General features: G+C 44.0%; 1 protein-coding gene across 3 annotated transcripts in view; it reads left to right on the top strand.

Moving 5' to 3' along the window:
- stab1 (stabilin 1) overlaps positions 1-22,244 on the top strand; it is a 42,284-nt gene extending 20,040 nt beyond the window's left edge. For 2 of the 3 annotated variants that reach the window (XM_053867402.1, XM_053867403.1), the window contains exons 40-71: positions 391-486; positions 555-600; positions 826-905; positions 1,496-1,621; positions 1,859-1,932; positions 2,096-2,167; positions 3,684-3,803; positions 3,871-3,918; positions 3,993-4,070; positions 4,155-4,301; positions 5,056-5,181; positions 5,264-5,338; positions 5,431-5,607; positions 5,779-5,868; positions 6,719-6,865; positions 6,979-7,035; positions 7,096-7,249; positions 7,604-7,753; positions 10,784-10,888; positions 11,606-11,722; positions 11,802-11,934; positions 12,024-12,084; positions 12,238-12,382; positions 13,662-13,795; positions 14,981-15,146; positions 15,408-15,514; positions 17,665-17,784; positions 17,878-18,009; positions 18,077-18,181; positions 19,005-19,154; positions 19,231-19,335; positions 22,098-22,244. In XM_053867402.1, coding sequence (XP_053723377.1) covers positions 391-486; positions 555-600; positions 826-905; positions 1,496-1,621; positions 1,859-1,932; positions 2,096-2,167; positions 3,684-3,803; positions 3,871-3,918; positions 3,993-4,070; positions 4,155-4,301; positions 5,056-5,181; positions 5,264-5,338; positions 5,431-5,607; positions 5,779-5,868; positions 6,719-6,865; positions 6,979-7,035; positions 7,096-7,249; positions 7,604-7,753; positions 10,784-10,888; positions 11,606-11,722; positions 11,802-11,934; positions 12,024-12,084; positions 12,238-12,382; positions 13,662-13,795; positions 14,981-15,146; positions 15,408-15,514; positions 17,665-17,784; positions 17,878-18,009; positions 18,077-18,181; positions 19,005-19,154; positions 19,231-19,335; positions 22,098-22,166 — 3,512 coding nt within the window. In that variant the 3' untranslated portion in view covers positions 22,167-22,244. The remainder of the gene's footprint in view (positions 1-390; positions 487-554; positions 601-825; positions 906-1,495; positions 1,622-1,858; positions 1,933-2,095; positions 2,168-3,683; positions 3,804-3,870; positions 3,919-3,992; positions 4,071-4,154; positions 4,302-5,055; positions 5,182-5,263; positions 5,339-5,430; positions 5,608-5,778; positions 5,869-6,718; positions 6,866-6,978; positions 7,036-7,095; positions 7,250-7,603; positions 7,754-10,783; positions 10,889-11,605; positions 11,723-11,801; positions 11,935-12,023; positions 12,085-12,237; positions 12,383-13,661; positions 13,796-14,980; positions 15,147-15,407; positions 15,515-17,664; positions 17,785-17,877; positions 18,010-18,076; positions 18,182-19,004; positions 19,155-19,230; positions 19,336-22,097) is intronic. The other variant, XM_053867404.1, reaches the window with a different exon arrangement.
- Positions 22,245-25,005: the final 2,761 nt, after the last annotated feature.

Here is a 25,005-nt window from a genome sequence, read left to right on the forward strand (position 1 = left end):
CACTTCTCTAGCGCTATGTCAATCAAATCCGGTTCTCTGAACTAAGTTGGTGCTTCACTCCCGACCTTCAGAGAAGCACAGCGTTTTCTGTAGGTGCCATGTTTGTTATGTCCTATGCTTCTCCTCTCGCTTATTAGGGGGCCAGGTCTATATATATATATATATATATATATATATATATATATATATATATATATACAGTATATTGAAATTCAGATCGCAATATATCTGAATGAGTCAAAAAGGTAAAAGTACAACGTGATTCCTCTGTATTTAGATCTAGGATTCAGCGTCAAAATAATTAAACGCATAGGTCAGTGCTGTATTCTTGGTCACTACCTGACTCCTCACTGACACTTGACTCGCACCTTACTCCTGTCTGTGTTGCAGAGTGCACATGTGACCATGGGAAATGTAGCGATGGCTTGTCTGGAAGCGGCAAATGTGAATGTTACAAAGGTTGGAAAGGAAAAACCTGCTCGATAGGTAAGACCTGTAAAGACCCACTGTCGGTGCCACCCACTTGTACCTTCAACTTTTCACATGTGCCTCAGAAATCAAGGATGATGCCTGTGGTGGATCATGTGATGAGAACGCCAAGTAAGTCTCAAACCTCCTGCCTGGTGAGCCAAAGTAGATAATTTACAGTCAAGGTAGTTTACATTCAAGCTACTAACCTGATGGAAAAAAGCTTGAAACAGGGTAGAAACTGATCATAAGATCAGTGATGCATGGTATGACAAAAAGAGCTGAGCCATAGGGCAGAGCTCTGCACCTGAACTGACAGCAGCGTTGTCTTTGACTCCCTCTGTTTTGCTGCTGCAGCTGTATAACAGACCCGAAAGGCACTTCTGCTGTCTGCTTATGTGTGGCTGGCTATGAAGGAAATGGAACGTTCTGTAAAGGTAACTACACTCATAAAACATTTCAGTCAATTCTTTGCATTCTCCTTATTTGTGTTCTGGAAACAATGAACTGAAGAAGAGGATTTGAGGCGGCGGGAAGTTGTGAGGGAAAAGAAGTCAGACCTTAAGAAAAAGATAAAGGGTTATATTATATTTATAAAATTGCATTAGAAGATCAAATATAGTATTTATTATTGTTCCTAAAATGTACATTTCTTCAACAATAAAATGTAAATAATCATGATTATCGGTAATTTGACATACAACTTTTCAACAGGACTGTAGTCATGAGGTGTGCAGGGGGTTGATGGTGGGGTATTATAAAGAAGAAGGGATGACTTTTGTTAGCAACATTGGTAGCAGGGAGCATTATTGTTTATAACTTAATAACACAAAATAAATGTTACTGCATGTTGAATAAAAATGGGGATTGGAAGTTCAAGTGTCACTCTTTGCTCAGATTGACTTTGCTGTGTTGTTTTTGTGTGCTGGTATTGCAACATGTCAAAGAATAAAATAGTTTGCCGTGATGGTTGATGAAGTTGTGAGCGCTCGTGCTCTTAGCAATGTCATCTTGCTCTTTCTCACAGAGTTGGATTTGTGCAGCAGATCTAATGGCGGATGCTCCCAGTTTGCCAACTGCACAAAAATCTCCGCAGGAGAGAGAACCTGCACTTGTCACAAGGACTACACTGGTGATGGAGTCGTCTGCCTGGGTAATCCGCACCAGACTGGGTTTGGACTCAGTATGTTCTGGCCTGGTTTTCCTCTGGGGGCTGCCATGGACTGTAGACCTGTCCCGGGTGCCCCCCACTTCTCGCCTCTAGGGAACAAGCAAATGAAAATGATTCAATGTTACACTTAGAGGAACATGAGTAGAGTTTGCTAAGAGTAGATGGGAATTGTTTTGACACAACCTCATTCCAGTTTGATCTGGGCTCCTTTGTCGGCAGAGGTGGATGGATGTCTGGTCAACAATGGAGGCTGCCATAGCTCAGCCGAGTGCATCAGAACTGGACCCAACATGGTAAGACATTCTGATGCCTGAAACGGAATTGTTGGTCTCTGTAGAAGACACATCAGACACAAACTAAAAGTTGGTATGTGTAGACAATGACTGGATGATTGTGGAGAGCAGTGGGGAAACTGCTGATTTGATGGACTGTTTTTTTTCCCCTCTCTTGGTACAGGTGGCCTGCAGGTGTCTGGAGGGTTTCCAAGGATCTGGAAAATTTTGTTTCCCGGTCAACCCCTGCAACAAAGTATGTCTGTTTTAAAAATTAAAAAAAAAATCCTTATATACAGTCTATAAGGAACAAACTCATCCTTCCACAAGCCACATTCCATGTCAAAAATATGAATCCACAGACCATAAAATCAAGCCCACAATGTTGGTTTCATTCATCTGAAGTGTCACTGTGGGCTCTCATCTCACTGATAAGAGGGTTCTGCTAAGTCGAGAGCAGAGTCAATCCTCTGGATATAGTCTCATCTGGATGAGCAGAATTAATAATAAGACAAGCTCTTGCAGCTGGATAGAGTTTTTATTTGATGAAGTGACCAAAGATGTTTTTCCGCTGAGCATGTTACATTGGAACGGTTGGGTCTCACCAGTGCAATACTTTTTTTAAGACACAGAAAGAAATATTTTCTAGGGGTGGGATTCCATTAAAAAAATTAATCTAGTTAATTAGAGAATTTGTGATTGATTAATCTCAATTAATTGCAGATTAATGGTATAAGAATATTTGCCACAAGAAACCACATTTTTTAATTTGAGTGAATTTGGTATATTATAAGCCCTGAGGAAGAGTGGAACTTTCTAAATGGCAACAGTGATGTTGTGTTGTGTGTGAGACGTGGAGCGGCACCCAAGTGCAATGATGAAAGAGTCACTGCAGGCAGACAGCGGGTCAACTACAGTAGTTTAATACAACAATACAAAAACGATCAGGGAAAAGCAACAACAAAGAGAAAACCAGGAAGCAACACTACACAATACACAGAGCACCAGGGTTTTAGAAAGAGTGAACAGAAGATAAGTCTAATCCAAATTAATTTCAAGGCATAATTTAATTTAGAAAATTTTAAAACGTTTATAAAACTTTTATATAAAAATGTGTAAAAACAAAAAGTCCACAAGCCTCCTCATTCACATTGTTTTCACGTTTTTCCACATTATGATACTTTATTTAAACATATTAAACAATAATGAATGCAAAGACAAGTCGGTTGCCTGCAGGGATTTTTAATGTCCAGCAGGTGTCAGTATTCAGTGACACAGTATCAACGCTGTGTGTCATTGTGTCGATACGCTTTATAGACTTAGCCATCACTAACAATCAGCGAAAAAGCAGAAAACAAAATGAGGAAAGAAGGCAGCAGAAGAGGCACAAATCCAAAAATAATCAAATACACTGGAGAACAAGTCAGGAGAGGGAGAGCTTTACCGTAGGAATGTGAAGTAACCATCTGGCAACACAGTCTGGAACCAAGGTGTTGAAATCAGCCAGGCCTGACTGTGGGATTGGGTCCAGCTGTGCTGCAGTGAAGCTGGAGGAGGGGTGAGAAAGAGAACAGGAAACAGAAAAAAACACAACCGGGAAATGCCAAAATAAAAGCACACAAGTGTAGTTAGAACAAGGTTTGTAAACAGATGGTGTTGTATTGACTGTGGAATCGTTTCAGTTGTGTGCTGTGAGTGGGTCAAGGAACAGGAACAGAAACAGTAGCAGATCGTGACAGTTCGGTCAGATTTGTGTTTTGCTATGCGTGCAGAACAATGGAGGCTGCAGCACTTTCGGCCGCTGCGAGTACCTGGGTCAAGGGAAGAGGAACTGCTCCTGCTTCAGAGGCTATGTGGGGGACGGCTTCATTTGCCGCGGCAACACCAGATCCGTAAGTCATGCTATATGCCACATTGACCTTTCAGCTGGACTGCCCACGCTCACTTATTGTCTTTCAGGAAGTGTTTCGCGCTCCTGAGAACAACTTCTTCCGTCAGATGTTTACTGTGAGTGTGTCGCACATGATTATTGCTGTCGGATTATATTATTAATGTCAGACATTGTGTTGACCATTATACAGCTGGGAGCTTCTCGTGGTCTCAGTGGAGACGGACCGTACACTGTCTTCGTCCCTATCGTTGGACAAAACACCTCAATTGTTTGTATTGATTTATTCACGTCGATTTTAGACTGGCTCACTTGTACTAACACAGAAGTACAATATTGGTGTCTGTCTCTTCAGCTTTCTCGCTGGCATAAGGCCTTTCGTCATGAGGATCTGGCGGCCTACCACATTGTGTCCTGCGAGGCTTTAACCGCGGCTGATCTTGGGAGTATGGACCGCGTGATCACGACTTCAGGGTATCCGCTATACTTCAGTCTGCATCAGGTCAGGAACCAGTGACTCCACTTTTCTTCCTTCCTCCTGTGCTTGAGACCTATCTCAGCAGGGGTGGGAATCTTTGACTCTCTCACGGTTCTATTCCTGATTTTTCTTTAGCCGAGTCAAAGCTTTTTTTTTTTTTGCACCCCGATATTTTGGCATCTTGTTTACATTAAAGATGACCCTAAATATCAACTGTAATGATTCATGTTTGAATGAGATATTCACCACAATTCAGAATGCACCTGAGCATCTGTGGGTTCTGGCTGGCTGATGGGGGGGGTCTGCAGTTCTGGATTATAGTCGGGCACTGGGCCGAGTTACCAACAAAGTCCTGATGTGAACTCTAAAGTGGACAGAGAGCCAGTGCAGTGAAGCTGACGCAGGTGTGAGGCTGTCTGTTCGAAGCAGTCAGAAGCCTTAAGAGATATTTCCTGTTGACACCAATGAGGAGAGAGTTACAGTGGGAAACAACACTGGACTGTTTTTTTGTTTTGTTTCAAGGATCAAAGGAAAGTGAAGAGTCAAATAGGACACCAAGATTTGTTGTTTCGGGGGGCCAAAGCTGCTCTCAGGGAAGGTTGGGGAGTTTGGTGAGGGAAGGACTTGTATTTCTATTTTAGGCTGAAAGATAAAGGACATTTTCTGTGAGTGGCATCAGCAAGGACAGCAGTCACACCTTGAGAATTGAGCAAACTCTGTTGCCTCAGTAAAGTTAGCCAATGTTTCATCATGATTTCGTTGGTGTCTCTTGCTGCAGGGAACAGTCTGGATCAACAACCGAACAGCAAAGATTGTACAAAGTGATTTGAAAACAAGCAACGGAATCATTCAATACATTGACTCCGTGTTGACGCCCTACAACCTGGAGGACAAACCAGAGATGGTGTGCCTTTACCATTTTCAGTTCATCTAAGCCAAAGTATTTTCTGGGTTAAAGCTGATGTTGCTCATGTTTTTTGCCCCAGAAACCAGACGTGAAAATGAACTTCACAGATGCTGTTAAGATATATGGCTACAGTCGCTTCGCCAAGCTTGTTGAGGTAAAGCAGTTCTAGTCGTTTGTTTCTGAGTCTATAGGAAGGGTTTTCAGTGCATCAACATCCACAACACTCAAGTCAACATGTCTTTGCAGGATGCAGGTTTGCTCCCCATCATCAACATGAAGATCCACCAGCCGTTCACTATGTTCTGGCCCACTGACCGCGCTCTCAGCTCTCTGCCCGCCGAGAGACAGCACTGGCTCGCCAACCCAGAGCACCAGGAGCAGCTGGCCGCCCTCGTGAAGTCTCACATGATCCGCTACGCCAAGGTTGGAGGAGAGCATCATTTATATCTTCTTCTCCATCTTCTCCATCTAAGGAACATGTCACGATCACTGACACATTAAGCTAGAGATTTTAGTGAACACTATCTTCTCCACAATCAGTTCTGGCTGTGTTACTAGTTTTATGAGTGTGTTCTTGTTGTTGTGTGTATTCAGATCTATATCAATAGTCCCCGACGCGTTCCCATTACGTACCGCTCAATGCACGGATCCAGCATCAGTATGACCTGTGACAAGAATCAAGTGGTGAGAAATGACACCCATGCTTTCATCAACTTGTTCTGCATTTTGATCTTGTTTGAAACATGCTATTTTTTTATTTATATATTTTTTTATTATACTTAAAAATTGCTTGCTTTCGAGATGATTGCTGGAGTAGTTTTGTACTAGAAAATGTGTGTGTGTGTGCCTGGTTTATCCCTACATGTGGGGACCAATTCTTGACAAAAGCACAGCCTCGTGAGGACCTTATGCCATTGTGGGGGTCATTTAGCTGGAACCCGCAAATCCAAGCCTCAATTTGAGGATTAAGACTTAATAACCAGGTTATTATAAATGGGTTTAAGTCAGGTGTAGGTCCTGGTTAAGGTTGACCATGTGTTTTGGATGGTCAGGTTTTGAGGGGGGGGGGGATTTACACAAGATACTGATACAAACATGTGTGTGCGTTTAAGCATATCTATCCTAGTGAGGATTCCGGAAAACACCTCCTCGTGGGGCCCTTATGTATTTGTGGGGGACTTTTGCCAAACCTCACAACATTGAGCCTGAGTTTTGGATGGTGAGGTTTGGGGCGAGAGGGTGGGAAAAGTATTATGGCAATGAAAAGAGACACAGAGATAGAGATACAAACATGTGTGTGTATGTATATGTGTGAGTGTGTGTGTGTGTGTAATTCACATTATGAGGCGACAACTCATTTTTTCATGTACATTTTAGCTCAGAATTGACTCGTGAATGTAAAAACTAGCAGTGTCTTGGTGAATGTTTCCTGTCGGTGTGTCTGTGATCACCAGACCTGGCGTGTTATTCATATACCTGGTTGTCAGCCTAAAGAGATTTATGTACCGGTGCATGATGATGTTGTTTCCTGTAGGGCGGAGTAATCCTAAACGACAATGAGGCCCGGCTCGTCGAGCGCCTTATGACCTTTAAAGAAGGCATTGCATATGGAATTGACCACCTCCTGGAGCCCCCCGGCCTGGGAGCCTTCTGCGACACCTTCGTGAACAAAACCACTTATGTCAGTATCACCAGTCATTTTGACCTATGAAAATAATGACTTTATTAATGCTTGTTTCTGTCATTATCACTGTTGCAACAGTTGACTCTCCAAGTGTCTCTCTCTTGTTTCAGGGACGTTGTGGAAGTTGCATCGTTATTCCTCCGTGCCCAATTCAACATCAATACACAGTAAGATCCTTCTCATCCTTTTGAAACCGATTGTAAATACACCAAAGTCATGTTTGACAGGGAGACGATGAGCCCTGCGTGAACCCTCGCTACAGACACTCCATGAATTGGTACAGTCATTTCCCTTCACTCCGGAGAGGCTGCAGGAGAGTCTGCTTGTACCCCAGCTGGGAATTCAAGTGCTGCAAAAACCACTACGGTTCGGGCTGTCAAGGTAAGACTCATGGCATGAATCGAGATGTCTTTAAAAAGACATCAACTGTTCCTGCGTGGGTAGACTACAGGTCACCTGCAGACCTGCTTCACCCCAAGTTTAACTACTGCACTGTGGCAAGTTGAAGTCATTCATGATGACGGTGTGTTAGTGTAGTGTAGTGTGTCAACGTGACTCAAAACCAGACATGGCTTGCTCATTGTCTAAACCAGGTTTAACTGCGTCAACACAAGATACACAGCTACTGATGCTTCACATCTGCATCTGAGCTGTTTAATCCTATCTGCTGTGAGAAGATGATGGTTATTCGAAAGGGAGCCTGATCTCTATTGTCTCCACCCTGTTTTGTCACAGTTTGTCCAGGTGGCTTGGAAGCTCCCTGTAGTAACCACGGTGACTGCCAGGATGGTTACCATGCTTCCGGCCGATGCCGATGCTATGACGGCTTCACGGGAACAGCGTGCGAACAGTGTGCCTTCGGACACTACGGCCCAAACTGCACAGGTCTGTTGTTACATGCCTGATCATATCCATGTAAAAGACTGCTAAGTTACAACCCCAAAAACATCCTCAGGGTTAGGTACTCCGATTTCTTCCCACATATAGTGCATAATTGATGATCGTTTACTGTGCTTAGATGTCTGTTTTCTGCCCATCTGTGCCCTGCGATGGATTTGCTACTCCAGTACTCCAGGGTGATAAATGATAAATCAAACAGAAATCCACAGGGCTCAACACAATACAATACAAGAAGCACTGTGGTCAGGACACACTCATGGTAGACAATAAAAAACAGGAGCATGTAAAGGATGATTCCGAACACAACTCCCGCTCCTAGAATAAAGAGATTGAACAGTACAGGCAGCCTCGTACCCCATACTCCCGAAGCACCTTCCACAGTCCAAGAAGCACATGTAAACCGGCAGGTCTGTTGAGAGAGTAAAGAGTTGTTCTGTAGTTCCACAGCCAGGATGGAACCCGCATTGATCCTCGTGAATCCGAGGTTCGATCTGACCCTCCTCTCCAGCACCTTAGAGTAGACCTTAGAGTAGACCTTACCTGGGAGTGTGATTCCTCTGTAGTTGGTCCCTCTTTTTAGATAGGGGATAACCACCCCAGTCTGCCACTCGTCCGGTACTGACCCAGACATCCACTCAATGTTGAAGAGGCGTGTCAGCCAAGACAGCCCCTCGACACCTAGCGCCGTCAGCATTTCTGGACGAATCTCATCAACTCCCACTGTGGAGCTTTTTGACAACCACAGAGACTTCAGCCCGAGAAATCGATGAAGACTTCCCATCATCCTCCAGCTCTGTCTCCCTTACAGAGGGTGGAATGTCCGTGTTAAGGAGTTCAATCGGCCAAACGGCCAATCGCATCCTCAGTCAACAGCTTTCCATCCTTACTGTAAACAGCTTGGCTATTCTGCTGTCCCCCCTTTCTGAGATGCTTGACCAGAAGGGCCTTGGTGCCGACCGAAGGTCTTCCTCCATGGATTCTCGAAACACCTCCCACACCCGCTGTTTAGCCTTAGCAACAACCAAAGCAGCAGCCCTTAGGGCCAACCGATACCTGTAACTGCTTCAAGAGTCCCACTAGACACAAGGTCTCGATAAGACTCCTTCTTCAGTCGGACGGCTTCCCTGGCCTCTGGAAGGCACCTGTCTAGACACAAACAAATGAATGCTTTTATGTTAGATATCCACAATCCATTTAACCCATAGAGTTTAGGTGTTTAGTTTGAATTAGTCCCAAGTTTCTTTGCTGTTCTGCCTGTTAGGTGCTTTGTGAACAGTTTTCTAAAAAGTACTAAATAAATAAAGCTTTATTATTATTATTATTATTATTATTATTATAACAAATCTGCATTTGATGCATTGCATGTCATTAAAAATTTCAAAAATTTACATTGCATTTTACATGTGTTTACACATGCGAGCACGTACACAAACGCTCAAGCATGGGCATCAGCAGGTTCTTAGGTTCTTACCTCAGCTATCACTTTTGATATCTCTGTCTACAGATGCGGATCGGACACCCTCCATGAACTCGCACCATTTTCAGCTCAAAATCTTCTTTAGCTTCTTGCTGAAAATCCTCTTTGGCATCCACTTTCAGACATTCCGTGTGCTGATATTTCTGTAGATGACCAGTCGTATCTAAAATCATATTGCCGCGAGGTCTCTAAGTCATACTTTTCCCCTCACTTTACAAATCTTGCATTTGTACGCTTTTATTTTGAAAATTCACAGATCCAACCTGTTTTTCTATTTTAGTGAATCAGTCATTTTCATTTTGTATTCATTAAAAAAAAGGATCAATCTTTACATTTAATTGATCATTTTCTAGTAAAACCAAAAGACGACGGTAATTTTTTTTTTTTTTTTAATGGATATAATGAATAACCACATGTTTTACGTTTTTCAGTATCTCCTCCTAATGTGAAAATCCAATGACCAAAGGATGCACTGACCCATTACATAGTGGTTTCTTCTTTTTTGTTCCGTTTTTCCAGTAAAATACTTGAACGCTTGCACGAGGGTGCTCTTTAATGATCCTTTGTCCTAAATAAAACCCTTCATCCAAAAATGGTTCATAGTAGCGATGGGTAGATGAGGTGTCATAAAACAGAATTGCAGAGTTGATGAAACAGTGTCGTAATTGTCAGAGGCCACTAGATGGCGCTCTAGAATTGATGTAAGGTTTCATTGAATTGGTTGTTCAAGTCTAAACATTATTCAGCAGACAGTGCCATCTGGTGGCCTCTGAAAAGCAGGACAATGTGTCATGAAACCTCATCTAACCATCACAAGGTTAAGGTGATTTGAATATTTGAATGATTTTTTTCTTGCCTTTAGTCGAAGGCGTAATCTGTAAATCCGATCTTCCATTGTTCTTTTACTGATTCTAAATTTTTGGTTCTGAAGTAAACATGAAAAAGCTGTCGGACACACACGTCATCAAGGACAAAACAGATTAATAGCGTGGCAACACAGACCGGTGACCTGCAGCTCCTGATGTTGACAGTTCCTCCTGCCTACCAATTGACCATGTCATTAAGAAAATATAGATTGCTGCTGCCCGTCTATGCATCACCCAATGCAGACCTCAGCAGACGGTCTCAGCTCGACAGCAGTCTGTCACCATAGCAACACTGCTAGATCATCTTCACACAGTTGAGAGAGCTTCTGAAGAACCTTGAAGGCGTCATGGTGCGCTGTCACCAAAGAGCTTGAAATATTCAACAGCTGCTGATCATCTTCACTGGGCTGTCAACTCCTTTTATTTTTGTACATCCAAAATCGATTCAGAATCTAGAGCAAATTGATATTTGCATGTGCAGACAAATGCATATAATGATGATATAAATAAACTCATTCACAAAAGTTATGAAAGCAGCTGTGTGAGAGGACAAAAACAAGACCTGACCCAGAGCTTGAGAATGTTCACTGGATTTTTTGGAGTGTGTTCAAGATCTAAGGAGCTCAATAATACTTTAAACGACTGACTCTTCGCTCTCCACTTTACTTCAAGCTTGCAGCTGTACGCACCGAGGCCGCTGTGATCAAGGTATTGAAGGTTCTGGTCAGTGTACCTGCGATCCAGGCTGGAAGGGAGATCAATGCCAGATTGACATCGGTAAGAGAGATCAAAGGAACTTACGTGGGGTTTATAGGAAACCCCCCCTTTTTGTTAGCCACATTTTCTTGTCAAAATATCTCGTCCCTCGTGATTTATAAATTCACTTTATAAATAGAGGGACTTCTTTTAAGATGATGCGTCTTAGATATGTTGTTTTCCCCTTGTTCCATTGGCTGACTTTCTCACTTGTGTCATGGTGAAAGTACCATGAAACAAGTGAAAAAATCTCGAGTTTCTGCAGTGCATTATGCAACTTGTGCAACATAGTCCATTAGTAGGGATGGGTACCTTTCATGTTTGAACCATTCGCCTGCTCTTCCACTGCCTCACAGTCGCAAGGATGCATTCAAGCACCGAAACATGGTATTGCTTGATTTTACGTGAATCAGTATTCTATAGTACCGACATATGGAATTCGGTACCCATCCCTAGTCAGGAGAGAATGTGATGATTCACACACTTTCTGGAGGCAGGAAGGGAATGGAGCGTCGGGCCCAAGAGCGCTACCCAGCTAACAGCCAATTGTACTCTTTATTGTGGATTGTCAGATTCTTGTATCAGAACTGTTACTGTGCAAGCATGCGTGAGTGTTGAGGTGTTGGTCATCACCCACTGAGGAAGTGCTCCGCTGTGAACCCCTCCTCGTCTGAGAGCCACCTACAGTTGGCTCCACTGGGGCCACCTGCACCTGAATTGTCATTGTTCTGACTCCAGGCTCTATTCCAGAGGAGTGCCGGCAATGCCACGCTCAGGCCGACTGTATACCAGGCACCGGGTGTCAGTGTAGAAACGGCTTTCAGGGAAACGGAACCTCCTGCAGTCCAGAACCACGTGCGTCTCATTTCTCTTGTAATGTTTAGGTCTGAAGTTTTTGAAATGTGGAGACAAAGAATGGTGATGTGTATGACAGCTCCGGATCTTTGCGCCTCATACAACGGCAATTGTAACGTGAACGCCAACTGCAGCCAGATAGGGCTGGTCGTGAACTGCACCTGTCATTCGGGTTACCAAGGAGACGGTCTAATCTGTGAGCCGATTAACAGGTGAGCTGCTTCCAAACTGGACCCTCACATTTCTACTTAAATGCGATTTGCCCTGCAGTGTTAAAGTTAGGTTTGCTGCTGTCGTCCAGGTGTGTGCAGGAGCCCAATGGAGGCTGCAGTGACTTTGCGTCCTGCAAGTTCACTGGTCCAGTAAGAACAAACCCATTGAATTATTCATCATTCTTTTTTAAATCGATTCCATTTGCTATGATGTACCTCTGGAAAAGCTCATGTCCTTAGTTGCGTATGACGGAGGACACCGACAGAATATCCCCAGTAAAGAGGATCGAATGTTTCCTACAGAACGAGCGCACGTGCGAGTGCTTCTCGGGATACGTGGGAAATGGAGTCCAGTGTCTGGAGAAGCTGGTGCCCCCTGTTGACCGATGCCTGTCTGAAAACGGGTACTGCGATCCTGTGGCCACTTGTGAAGACCTTCATTACTTTGGTAATGAAAAAAAAGCCTTCACCCTTTCACAAGCTGTGCAACACAATCTGTTACCATCACATCTTCAAGACACTTCTGTCACCAAACTAAAAGTATTCACCAATTTTGGTATCATATGTGGCTCGTAGCTCAATTTACAGATGTAAAAGTGAGTGTTTGCTGGATAAACAAAACATTTTCAGTTTACTATAGCACATTTTATCACTTACCAATATTCACCACCCATTCACTGATGTTCTTCAGATAAATTGCATCCCTGTTGTTAGCCCTCTCACGTAGCTTGAGAACAACGGTAATCCATCATGATTCTGTTGCCGAAACGCGCATGCACCCATTCATACAACACTGTTTACAAACAGGTCTTTACACAAAACCACAACTGATTACCAGGTTATCACACCTGTAGCAGGTTGTAGCAGCACGACGCCACTTTGAGAGTGCTGCAAGCTGAACTGTTCCTTTCTTTTAAGAGTGAAATTGCTGACAGTGTTACCCGATTTGGTAACTGTAGTTGGATGGTAGCTGCAATGAAAAGTCATGATAGCTGTGTTGACAACTTCTTGTCAATTGTTTAAAGCGTGTAAAACTGACATCCTTCAAAATGCCAATGTAACGAATGGACATGAGTGTCTTACTTATTGCTTGCTATTGCCCCTGCAGTCATGGAGGAAGTACTGCAAGGACGAGCACAACTATTCATAAGCAAGCCATTAAATTTTAACTTAAAATTAAGTAAAGTAAAAATAACGTTTTTGTCTTGGTTGGAAGTGACAAAGGCATCTTCCAGAAGATGATAAGACGAGAAGACATCATTGCACTAAAAACAAATTTACATTTGAATCAAAAGAGACATGTCCAAAATTATTAATACCCTTTGCTAGTTATATTTTTTTCCACAATTGTACTTCTTGATGATAATCCTATTATCTTTGTCATTCCATGTTAGTTGTGGAAAATTTGTCGTCAAAATTTGCCAGGTGTATGATTGCTTTTGGTGTAACTAGATGAGACTAGAGTAGATTGTCAGTGTTCTTCCCACAATGGGGAAAACATTAAGGACAACTATAACAACAGAATCAACACAGTAGAAACAGAAACAGAATAATTTAGTGTGGGTGATTTGGGTGATGTTTGGTGGGACCTGAACATGGAGTTGCATTAGAAAAGAACAGAATATTACTGACTGCTGGTCTGCACTCTGAATCCAGTTTTCTGGCTGAGTCAATCTTGCAGTGAATTTGGTAAGCGAGACTGTCTCACGCCGGCTATTGTTTCTCAGACAGCAAAGCTGGAGTCTTCCACCTGCGTGCTCCGGAGGGGAAGTACAAGATGAATTTCACTCAAGCCAGCGCCGCCTGCCAAGCCGCGGGTTCCACACTGGCCACCCTCAAGCAGCTGGGAGACGCACAGCAGGTACCTGCCTCCAGCCAAGGTTTCCATGGAGACGTTACATAGATTGAAGTGAGGTTTCGCCCAAGTCCGCCACTGCTAAAAAGGTTCAATCGGCAGGTACACAATGAAGCTGGGACTAAGGAGGATAAAAGATGAGTGCACTGTATAACAGCGGTGCAACCGTAGCCTAGTTTCAGGGGCTTTTGTGGGTTCTGTCTCGGGGGACAGAGTTCGATTCACCCTCGAACCTCTGCGCCTCAGGCGATGTCCCTTTTTTCCTCCTCAGCTGGCAACGCTCTGTGCAAAATAGCTGGTTTGTGACCCGGCATCTATCATGTTTGTGCGGAGTACACGTAGTGCACGTAGTACACGTAGTATCCGGCGCCAAGTCGTCTGAGGTGAGAAGCCTACCACCCTCTGAGAGTTTCCCAAGACAAAGTGCAGCTCTCCAGCTGGGATCAAGTCCGCGGCCATAACCCGACTCGCTTGTGTTGACATCTTCTGACTTCTGAGCTGAAAGAGCTTTGTCTCGAGACAGAACCCGCAGTGTGACAGCGCCTTGAATTGTGCTCACGAACTGTGTCAGAAACCTCTCTGGGAATGTCTTCCATTCTAGCAAGCCATAGCTTCCAAGTGAGGCTTCTGCCAGCAGTCAGCCAAGGTCGGGCTTTACATTGTTGGCTGCACTGGCTACTGAGATGGACAGTTGCACTTCAATATTGCACTTGTGTGCCAAGATCTTGTTGAATTATTTTTAGGGTAATTGAACCCCCTGCAGTGGGGATCATGTGGTATCTGTATCTGTTAGTAGTTTCAGCTCAGTCTCCACCTTGTCAGAATCATCTTTATTATCTACTATGCTCTCTATCAAGGATTAGTTCAAGCTTGTTGCGGGGTAAAATGAAGGTACAACAGAGTGTGACTAGAGTGATGTCAAATACAGGCACATTGACATGAGAAAAACAAATGGCTTTCAAAGAATTCTGTTTCTTGTTGGCTGCAGCTATGGTTGGGGAGGAAGCTGGGTGTCTTACTTTTCCTGACGCTCCATACGTGACCTAAACTTAAGGATGGTTTCATAGTCTTCTCTGCAGTCGTGACCGTCCCTTGCAGCTTGTTCTTGTCTCGTCTCTGTGGCTGAGTTATCATTTGCAGAGGGCACCAAAACCTCTGAATCGCAAACATAACCTGCTGCGTTTGCCACAGTTGGGGATGCATCTGTGTGTGGCCGGCTGGATGGACGAAGGAAAGGTTGGCTATCCCACCACATTCCCGTCCAAGAGGTGCGGCGACAACCATGTTGGAGTGGTGCTGTACCAAGAGCCCGTGGATCAGAGCAGCAAGTACGACGCCTACTGCTACAGGCTAAAAGGTACCAGAGCAGATGAGTTGAGTGTGTCTTTGCATTTAGTTCATTTGCTACTGATAAATTCTCATATCATATTGACACCTTTGTGTTGCTATTTGCAAATTTTTCTGTCCATGGATATATGATTGTGGTCTTGTAGTGAGTGCCAGGGTGTGTGGTGGGTTCTTTTTTCACCCACGTTTACGAGCGTGAATGGGAGTTGTGTTTTTAATACAGTTTTTTTTGAGTAAGCTTGTACGTGTGTGTGATATTGTCCGCCTGCAGACGTGTCATGCACGTGTCCTCCCGATTATGTTGGAGATGGTGACTACTGCAACGGAGTGTTGACCAGTGTTCTGGCCACAAACAGCAACTTCTCCATCTTCTACAAGGTGAGGCCTCGAGCGTGGAACTCTGCGATGCGTCCTCCCTTCAGTGTTACATCCACTAGCTTCATGAATGTTGGTGCTGCTTGTGATAGGCTTCAGTATCCTTCTGTGCACCTCATTTGTCCTGAGACAGAGGTGGGCGATATGATGCCATTAAATCATGACAATTAGAAGGTGTTGAGGAGCAACCAAGGTTCACATGGATTGGCTGACATTCTTTCTATCCACTATACAGTAGAGCTACAGTGTGTTGATGCGCTCATCTGTCCGTCAGTCAAAGCAGCGCTGCTGTGGTGCGTGGTGCTCCTCTTCCCACACACCGGCTTCTTGGCTCTCATAGCCAAGCCGCTTATATGCGCTACTTCCAGCTGTTTTTAAACCTGATGCACCTCTAACTTGACCACACACTTTCACCACAGAACCATGAAGGGAGGGATGCTTGTCGGACCCGCAACGCCAAAGACTGTCTGCACCGCAGAGCTAACGGCTAACGTGTCGTCACACTTCAAAATTTTATTCATACTCATGGACTGTCAAAGTTTGCTTTGTGGTTTAAAAGTTGGCAAAAAACTTACACAACAAAATAAATGTCCTCCAAAATGTGAAGTTAAGAGAAGCAAGTTCAGGCAAAGAATGCTAAGGGTTTGTCTGGAAACTCAAAACTACAATAAATACATGTGAAAGAGAAGTGATAAAATTGAAACAGTTATTTAAAGTAAGTAAATACATAAATAAATCATGATGTATTTTGCCATATTGCCCACCCCTTTCTGGACACATTTGAAACAAATACTTTTTCTGCTATTTTTTGGGGGGCAAAATAACAACCGAGTGTCAGTAGCTAGAATTTTTCACAAATGAATAGGGATTTTCTATAGTTCTTTAAGCACAAGTGCGCTTTGGCTGAGGTTCCTTTGGTGGTGTGCCCCGGGATTTATTTCAATGAACCTTGAAAAGGGTTCAAAAACACTGAATTACAGGCTCTCATCTGAGCAGACGTTCTGCCTCGTCACACAACAAAGTCGTTCACCGCCGTCTGCAGCCTTTCAACTTCATTTCCTGTGAGTTTGGAAGAAAGCCAACAGGACCAGGCGTCTCTGATATTTTTATTCAGAATAATAATGCTCTGTGACAGAAGAGTGGCAGCTGGAGTGAAAGGGGAAGCTCTGTAGGACAGCAGTTAGCCCTGCCATGAAGTGGGGGATAGACCCGAGGACTAGAGTGGAGGAGTGGAAGACGATCAGGTTTTTATTGGGGATGATGAGAAAGGACTGGATTAGGAGCAAATATATCAGAGGGACACAAGTTTGAAAGCAAAATTATGGAGGCGTGACTCATATGGTTTGGACACATAGAGAGGAGAGGCAAGGAGCATGCTGGATGACGAATGTTGAACTAAAAGTACCAGGCAAAAGTAGAAGAGGATGGATGTGATGAAGAGGATGACTAAGGATACTGCAACAGTGGTTCTCATTGAGAGAAGACTCCACTGACCTCCTGTCACAGCATCTCTGGACAGGAGGTCCCAGCATCTCTTGTTCATGATCGCGGGAAAGGCTCAGATCCAGACTCGAGGGCAGGGGAAAAACCTGAAACAGAAAAGACGCAAATTATAGTCACGCCTAACTAATGGGGACAACGCAAACGCTCTCGGAAATTAACTCACGAGGTCCAATAAACAGGAAGTGCTCAGTGGTGGTTCTACACACACAAAAGGAATAACAATGACGAGAGGAAATACAAAGGGTGAGTCAAACAAAGTACTCACACACAATCTAATCGAGACAAGCGAGAAACAGAAAACGGAGCAAAGAGAACCAACTAAGGAGGCGACAGAAAGAAGATCAAGCAAGCATTGAATTTAGAAATATCTAACAGGAGCACAAGAGAACGGAGGGTCGAGAGAGAGTTTACCGGGAGGACGCGAAGCAACCATCTGGCAGTGCAGACTGGAATCCAGGTGTAGAAATCAGTGGAGTCTGATCAGCGGAATGGGATCCAGATGTGCTTCTTTGAAGCTGAAGAGAGAGACGTTCAACATTTGACACATTAGTTGGGTGTTGTGTGTTGCACTTGAGCAACGGTCATTGATGTTGCTCTTAGCTCCAACTTGTGGCATCTTTGATATTAACTGTGTGTGTATGTCTGCTCAGTTCTTGCTGGATTACAGCGGCTCCTCCAAAGATGGGCAACAGCTTGTGGAGTTTTTGTCTCATAGGAAGTCAGAGGTCACGCTGTTTGTTCCTCACAACTCCGGTTTCACCCAGAACCAGGTGACGTACAAAAGCGTCCCTTCATAATGACGTCTAAACATTGTTTATTTATTATTATGAGGATTTACAATATTATTAATGGCGCATGTTCAGTCTCTCTCTGGTCGAGATCTTGAGTACCACGTCTGGAGTCATGTCAGACGACCCTACAAGGACCTGATGCACCAAGAGGTCATCACATCTAAGCTAGGAGCAAACCTGACCATCACCCACGGCAACGATCAGGTTGGTTTCCGGCATCATCCCAAGGTCCTCACGCAGATGTCGTAACCTCTTTCAATTTCACGTCCAGAACACTAAACTGGTGAACCAGCGGCTGCTGGTGAACTGGGACATTCCTGCTGTGAACGGGATCCTGCACGTGATCACGGGCCCGCTGAGCGCTCCTCCCCCACCGGTGGGTGAAGTGCTTTGACCTGTTTTCCACATCCTTGGAAGTCATCCGCCTTGCTGTGTGGATTCATGTCTGGTTTCTGCGACGTCACTTTAGTCGGGTGTCAGTGTGATGACTGGATCCCTCTGTGTCCCTGCGCCACTTCAGCAGCCGTTTGATTAGCAAGAGAGGAAGCTAGCAAAAAACACAGCTATGAATTTGATTCACCAGCCTGTGAAAGGTCAGAAGAATCGTTGGCTGTAAGGTGAACTGTCGCTCAGGTTATGTTCAGGACGGGTTTGTCTCTTGTTGCTAGGCAACAGCTTTCATAGCTTCGTCTGCAGATGGCTGTGTCTGGTGTAGCGTAGCAGTTTGGAGATCTCCAAAGACCCGGCCGATAACTGAAGTGACTGCTGTGTGAAATCATTGATGTGGATGTGAAAGCTGTTGTGAGTGGGCCGTGAGTTCCAAAGATAAAGCTTCTTGATTTATTGACTACTGACAGATCGATGCCCTTTCATCTCAACCAGAGACCTGGAAATCTCAGCGCTGACTGGTGACATTATGATGAGGCTTCTGCGCATGAGTCGCTTCAAACCGCACCGTTCCTGTATTGACTGGCGTTCTATTCCCGCTCAGCTGAGTGCTGCGGGTCACTCTACAAAACGTGTGCGGTCCATTTCGTTGGCCAACAGTATGAACAATTGCCCCACATCTGGCTCGTCCCACAGCAAAGATTTCAGCGTCAGATCCTGTGATGCGTAGCTTGTCTGAATCGGAACGTGACTTTTGGTCAGTCCTGCGGGAGCTGTCTGAGAAACTGTCCTAATTCAATCTCGATCTTCAGATGTCTCCTCACGGTGCCCGTGGCCAGGCCCACTCCAGTGGCACAGTGTCGGCCATCTTGGTGTCAGTGCTCCTGTTGTGTGTGTTGTGTGCACTCGGCTACTACATCTTCAAGCAGAAGACCAGCGACTTCCGTTTCCAATACTTCAAGGTGAAACCTGTGAGCAGCCGTGGTATTGAAACATAGTTCAAATGTTTGCTTTGTTGCTGTCGCCTGTTGTCAACAGAACGACGATGAAGACGTCCCATCCAGCAAACCGAAGAAGCCCACACTGGTCTCCATCCCCAACCCTCTGTACAGCGGGGCCAGAGCCTTCAATGAACCCTTCGCTGTAAGTCCACCACACTCTCTTTTTGATGTTGTTTTTCTTAACGTTCTCAGACCTTTTGTGTGCTCCAATGTTCTTATGAGTATGAGTGAAATGGAGAGCAATATGAACGTTTTCTGTCACAGATTTTAAAACTAGTGGTGGGACTTTAACAAGTGAATTCTGATTCATTAATTCCAACATTGTTACGATTAATTAATTACAAAAAAATAATGAATTTAATATTATAAAACTGAAATTCTTATACAAATACTTTCAAGACATTAAAAGAGCTTTAGTTTAAATAAGGTGATAGAAAAACTTGAATATAGCCTCCATCGTGATTTATTGTGCTGTTGTCAAACTGATGCAAAATAAACAATATTTTGTTGTTTAAATGTAGGTATGGGTCCATCATTTGATTCAGGAATATACCAAATACCTCGTGGCAAATATTCTTATACCATTAAACTGAGATTAATTGAGATTTTTTTTTTAATCGAATCCCACCTCTATTTAAAACACATTTCTAGAATCTAAAATTTGGTCCAAACTCCTGTCTCTTCACTTGGAGAGTTTCGCGTTTCAGTTTGATCAGCGCAGGTGGAGCTGTGTTCGGGGCTCGTCGCTCATTAATGACCCAAACCTCACGAGGAACTCCAATACACTCAACTGCAGCTGTGGCTTCGCTGCTTCAGAGCTCATGACTCTCCTGACACCCGAGCAAAAGCTGAGGGCGCCATTCTCTGGCTTGTGCCTTGTTGTCGCTTTCTGTTGAAGATGTGACCATCACCATTTCATCAAACAGCTGTCATCAACACAATGGACCAAAGTATCCCCTGCATGTAAACAAGTCCAGCTGCCAATGTGGAGCAGGATGTAGTGACTACTTAACACAAGCAGGTGGCAGACTGACTGCTGTGTCTTTAGACTGAGCAACAGTTGTGTGTCTCCATCGTACTTTTGGAGTATTTATGGTTTGAAAACCGCCAGCCGGTCAGGGAAATGAGGGTGGCTGTATGGCGCAGTAAGCAGAGAGCAAGTGAGTGAATTTGACTGACTCAGATTCTCAAGAGGAAGCGCCGATCATTGACAGAGAGCGACGCTGCTGCTGTGTTCTGCAACAGTTCGCCATTCGGGTTTCATGAAACAATGTTATCATTTTCAGTGTCCACTAGATCAAGTGGTTCTTAACCTTTCTGATCTCAGGGCCCATTCAATAGAACCGATTCATGACTCTAACCATGTTTAATCTACTCTCACGTAGACAAACCAAAACCTGGTGAAATGACATGAAACCATGTGATGATTGCAAAGATATTTGTCATTGAAAAGTCCAACCAGCAGCAGAAACAGGTACAAGTCATGTTCATCAAATTTACTGAAGAAAAAGAAAAGAAAAAAAACACTTGATGCAAACTGTTGAGAAAATTTGAAAAACTGAATCACATTCTGAATAAAATAAATCTAATAAAACCATGTCTAAATATATCATAAAATGAAAATAATATATTTTATTTAAACTCCAAAGAAGATATAAGTGAAGTGTAAATGAAAGTAGTGCCATAAAAATTTTCAAAACTGCTTCAACAGGTGCTTTCATGAACAGTGTTTGCTGTCGGTGGGAGAGCAGCATCACTTTCTTTATCATTTTTTTCTTTTCAAGAACTTCTCCATAGTTGTTAACAACACACTACTGCCACCATACATGTCTAATGTGTTAGAACTGAGCGTCTCATGGCCCAAAGGTGTAAAACAAAAACCCTTTAGCAGCCCTCTAGGGGGCGCTCGCGGCCCAACCATGGGCGCCGGCCACTCTGCTCAGAACTTTTGGGATTTGAACAATTCCAATGGAAACTCACATCATTTTGAAACAGGGAGCGTCACCTTCTGAGTTCTACAGATAAGGGCAGTGTTTCATAAAGCCTCACCTGCCTATTACTAGTAGTAGTCTGGGCGTCGATTGAGTATGGTGAGGTATGGGAGCTGCGATACCTTGGCTCCAGGGGAAAATGTAATGGTTTGTTTTTGAAATTGAATTAATGGAATTACTCTGTATAAAGGTGGATCGATCATTCTATTTATAAATGCATATAAATTTACTACAAATGAAAATCTGAACAACAGAATGGATTTGATCTTTCACCACTCGTCACGTGTGACTATGACCTAATAGACAGCACCTCATCTTTGACTGAAATGGTGGTTGTAGTTGGAGGCGAAATGTGGGGAAAAAATATTAAAATGGGGAAACAGAGGACGACACAGGAGAAAATACACTGCGAATAGTAGTGGAGACTGCACAGTTCAGGGTCCTGCCATAAACAACAGTGATGATGTCCAGCTACAGTATCATTGCCACTGTTGCTTCAGAGATGTGGCTGAACATCACCAGTGGATCAGATGAACATCTGCAGAAGATATGTAATGCACTATAGCCGCCGCCAGGTGGCGTCATAATTCACTCTCATCCCAAATATTGGATCACGTTCTTCTCTTTCACAGCATGCCCTCTTCTCTAACCATAATAAAGTTACTGACTTCTGAAATGTCACAGTTGAATACTACACTGAAAACACGGGGTCAACACATCACAAAATGACACTGTGGCCAGGCTACTGTGATCATGACCAATGAAAGTTGAGTGCTGTATTGATGCATGTCTAGGCTCAGGAGGAGAATGGCCTGAGTTCTCCTCATGTGCTGCAAAAGCAAAATATTCTGAAATCGATGCTCTAAAAAAAAACCAGATACAACCTGACGGCCATTTTTCCTCCTGTGTGCAGGACACCGGTGAAAGTGCTGAAGCTACAGAATCAGAGGAGCCGCCGAATCTTCTGAATCTCAACGAGTGAGACTTTATTCACCAGAGGTTTTTCTATTTTTTCTAATCAGCTTTAATCAGTATTCAAATAAAAAAAAATTGTGCGTCAAATTGTTTCTCATGGTTGTGTCATCAGGTCTTCATCCTTCATCTCTATCCGCTCAATCTCCGTCTTGTTCCTTGAAGTTGACCTACTTTCCTTCAAGATGCCAAAACACACCTCTGGTCCTGCACGCAGGATGTTGTTTGGTTGTTTGGTGGATGGTTGTACACGTGGTGTGGAGTGAAACTTGAGGGAGCTCTGTGTGAATGGAAATACACACTTGTGTGTGTGTGGTACTAAAATCTCTTTCTATCACAACAACAGCATGTATTTGCTTGTGTGGCAAAAACACAAGGTGGAGTGGCAGGTATTAACATTTTGAGCCAAAGAATCAGAATCAGAATGAACTTCATTGCCATGGTCAGTGCGGATCCCACCAACTAGGAAAGTGCTTTGGATTAAGGTGTCCTCCTAAAATACAATAAAATAAAATAACGCTGATCACAAATTCGACAGTCTGACGGCCGAGGGGAAAAAGCTGTTCCTGTGACGAGAGGTTCTGGTCTGGATGGACCGTAGCCTCCTGCCAGAGGGAAGAGGCACAAACAGTCCATGACCAGAGTGAGAAGTCCATGATCATCTCCACTGTCTTCTGGGCGTTGAGCTCCAGGCCATGAAAGAAGCATGTCTTTTCAGAATGAAATATATCCGTTCCTCGTGTACAAACACTTAGAAAAGCAAACTAATCTCTTCCAAAATGGACCTGACGGGATTGTTGTTCAACTCCATGAATCTGGTTTGAGTTCAGAGCTACTCGAAACACAGTGAGATGAAAGGAGAGGAAGGAAGCAGCAAGGCAAAGCAAGCAGCTGGTGATGTTCAGAGTTCAGTCTGCGGCCGTGCACACACACACACACACACACACACACACACACACAAACATGCGGCACTGTCTGACTCACTGCAGCCGGTCCACTCTATTTCAGTCCACACTACAGTCTCCTGTCGTCTGTGCAGTTGGTCGTCGCTCTTCCGTCATTCCTGTCGCCTAAAACTAAAACTCATGACGGTGGCCCGAGTTCCATTTCCAGAAAGCCAGCAGTGGGTGCAGAGTAATCCGGTCTGCTACAAAAAGAGCCGTTCCAGACGGAGAACAATGACTGATGACAGACTTCTCTCTCCTCTGAACGCACTCTCATAAGGTCTGTGTTAGCATCTGTGCAGGCGCTGACCTTGACACGTCCCTCTGTCACAAGGTCTGTTATTCTGGGTTTGGTGTGATGACCTTGGAGAAGGTCGGTGTGGATAGAAGCGTCCCCTGAATTCATTGAGATTTAATACCTCACATATTTGTGGCACAATTTGTTTTCAGGATTTAATAATGGAGCAGGAGATCCATCTTGGTTTGGTAAGTCGATGGCGCCCGACTGCAGTGAAGGAAGTACAGCAGGAGTGAATGTTCAGTCTGGATCGGCGGTCGGGCGGAAGCGGAAGGGGTGTGACACACTGGTGGTGTCGTGGATTAGCCACCGCAGTGCGCTGACCTCCAGCTGGTTTCTCACCCTCGGTTATTTTATCCCCACAGTTACTCACCGGGCCAACGTCTCCTGGACCAGTGATCCACTTACCTGTCTTTCTCTGACTTGTGTGTGACTGAAGGGAGTGGTCTCAGAAGAAGCAGGCATTTTCTCTGTGCAGCAAAAACCTCCTTCACCTTAAATAGACCTTGACTTGAAATAGATTTCCTCCACCGCTGCCCCAGACTCTGACTCCGAGGGTCGACGGAGAGCAGCCGGGGACGGACGCTCAGGCCGAGACATATTTCATTTGGATCGCTGTAAAGAAGTAACCTTTCTAAAACGGTGAGTGCCGGGAGCCTTCTGGCGCTTTCTCGGTCTGTTTGACTCATCCCATCCCCCAACACACAAAAGACGCGAGCTGCAGCGCGGCCGCTGGAGCGGTTGGTTCCATCTGACAAAACAACACTCTGGAAGCAAATCACTGGTGAACATTCTGATCTGCGAGTCAAGGCGGGTAGAACCGGAGTCGACAGACGTCAGCAATACGTGATTAGACCTCAGGCCTAGCATCCCCAGACAGGTGGGATGAAGTCGCAAGGTCCGACCACGTTGTCGTCCGCGAGGAAGGTTTTCAGATCTACTCTGAAGATCAGTTTTGAACCTAAACAGCAGTTTTGGGTGAAAAGAGTTTGATGCCATCGCTGATGTTCTATAAAACCTCACTTCATTTTGTTGAAGAAAAAATGTTAGCGGGGACAAAACAATTGTGCTGTCGAACTTTTTCTGGGGAGGTGCTGGTAGAATGCAAAGGCTTCTTTAAAAACAAGAAAAATCCTGCAGCTGCAGCGACAGTGATGGCTTACTTTGACAAAATTGTTGACCCTTCATGGTTTTCACTCCCCACCAGAGAAACAGGAAACATTTAAACTAGGGGTGGGATTTGATTTTTTAAAAATAATCTCGTTAATTCCAGAATTTGTGATGAATTAATCTCAATTAATCGCAGTTTAATCGTATAAGAATGTTTGCTACAAGAAGCCACATTTTTCAATTTGAATGAATTTGGTATATGACTGAATCAAATGATGGGCCCATACATACATTTAAACAACAAAAAAAACAAAAAATTGTTTATTTTGCATCAGTTTGACAATGGCACAATAAATCACAATGGTGGCTATATTCAAGTTTTTATATCACCTTATTTAAACTAAAGCTCTTTTAATGTCTTGAAAACATTGGTATATGAATTTCAATTTTATTAGAATTTCAAGTACATTCAGAGTAGTGGAAACCCTGGCCATTGT

The sequence above is a fragment of the Synchiropus splendidus genome, chromosome 6, assembly GCF_027744825.2.
Source record: "Synchiropus splendidus isolate RoL2022-P1 chromosome 6, RoL_Sspl_1.0, whole genome shotgun sequence".
Taxonomy (NCBI): domain Eukaryota; kingdom Metazoa; phylum Chordata; class Actinopteri; order Syngnathiformes; family Callionymidae; genus Synchiropus; species Synchiropus splendidus.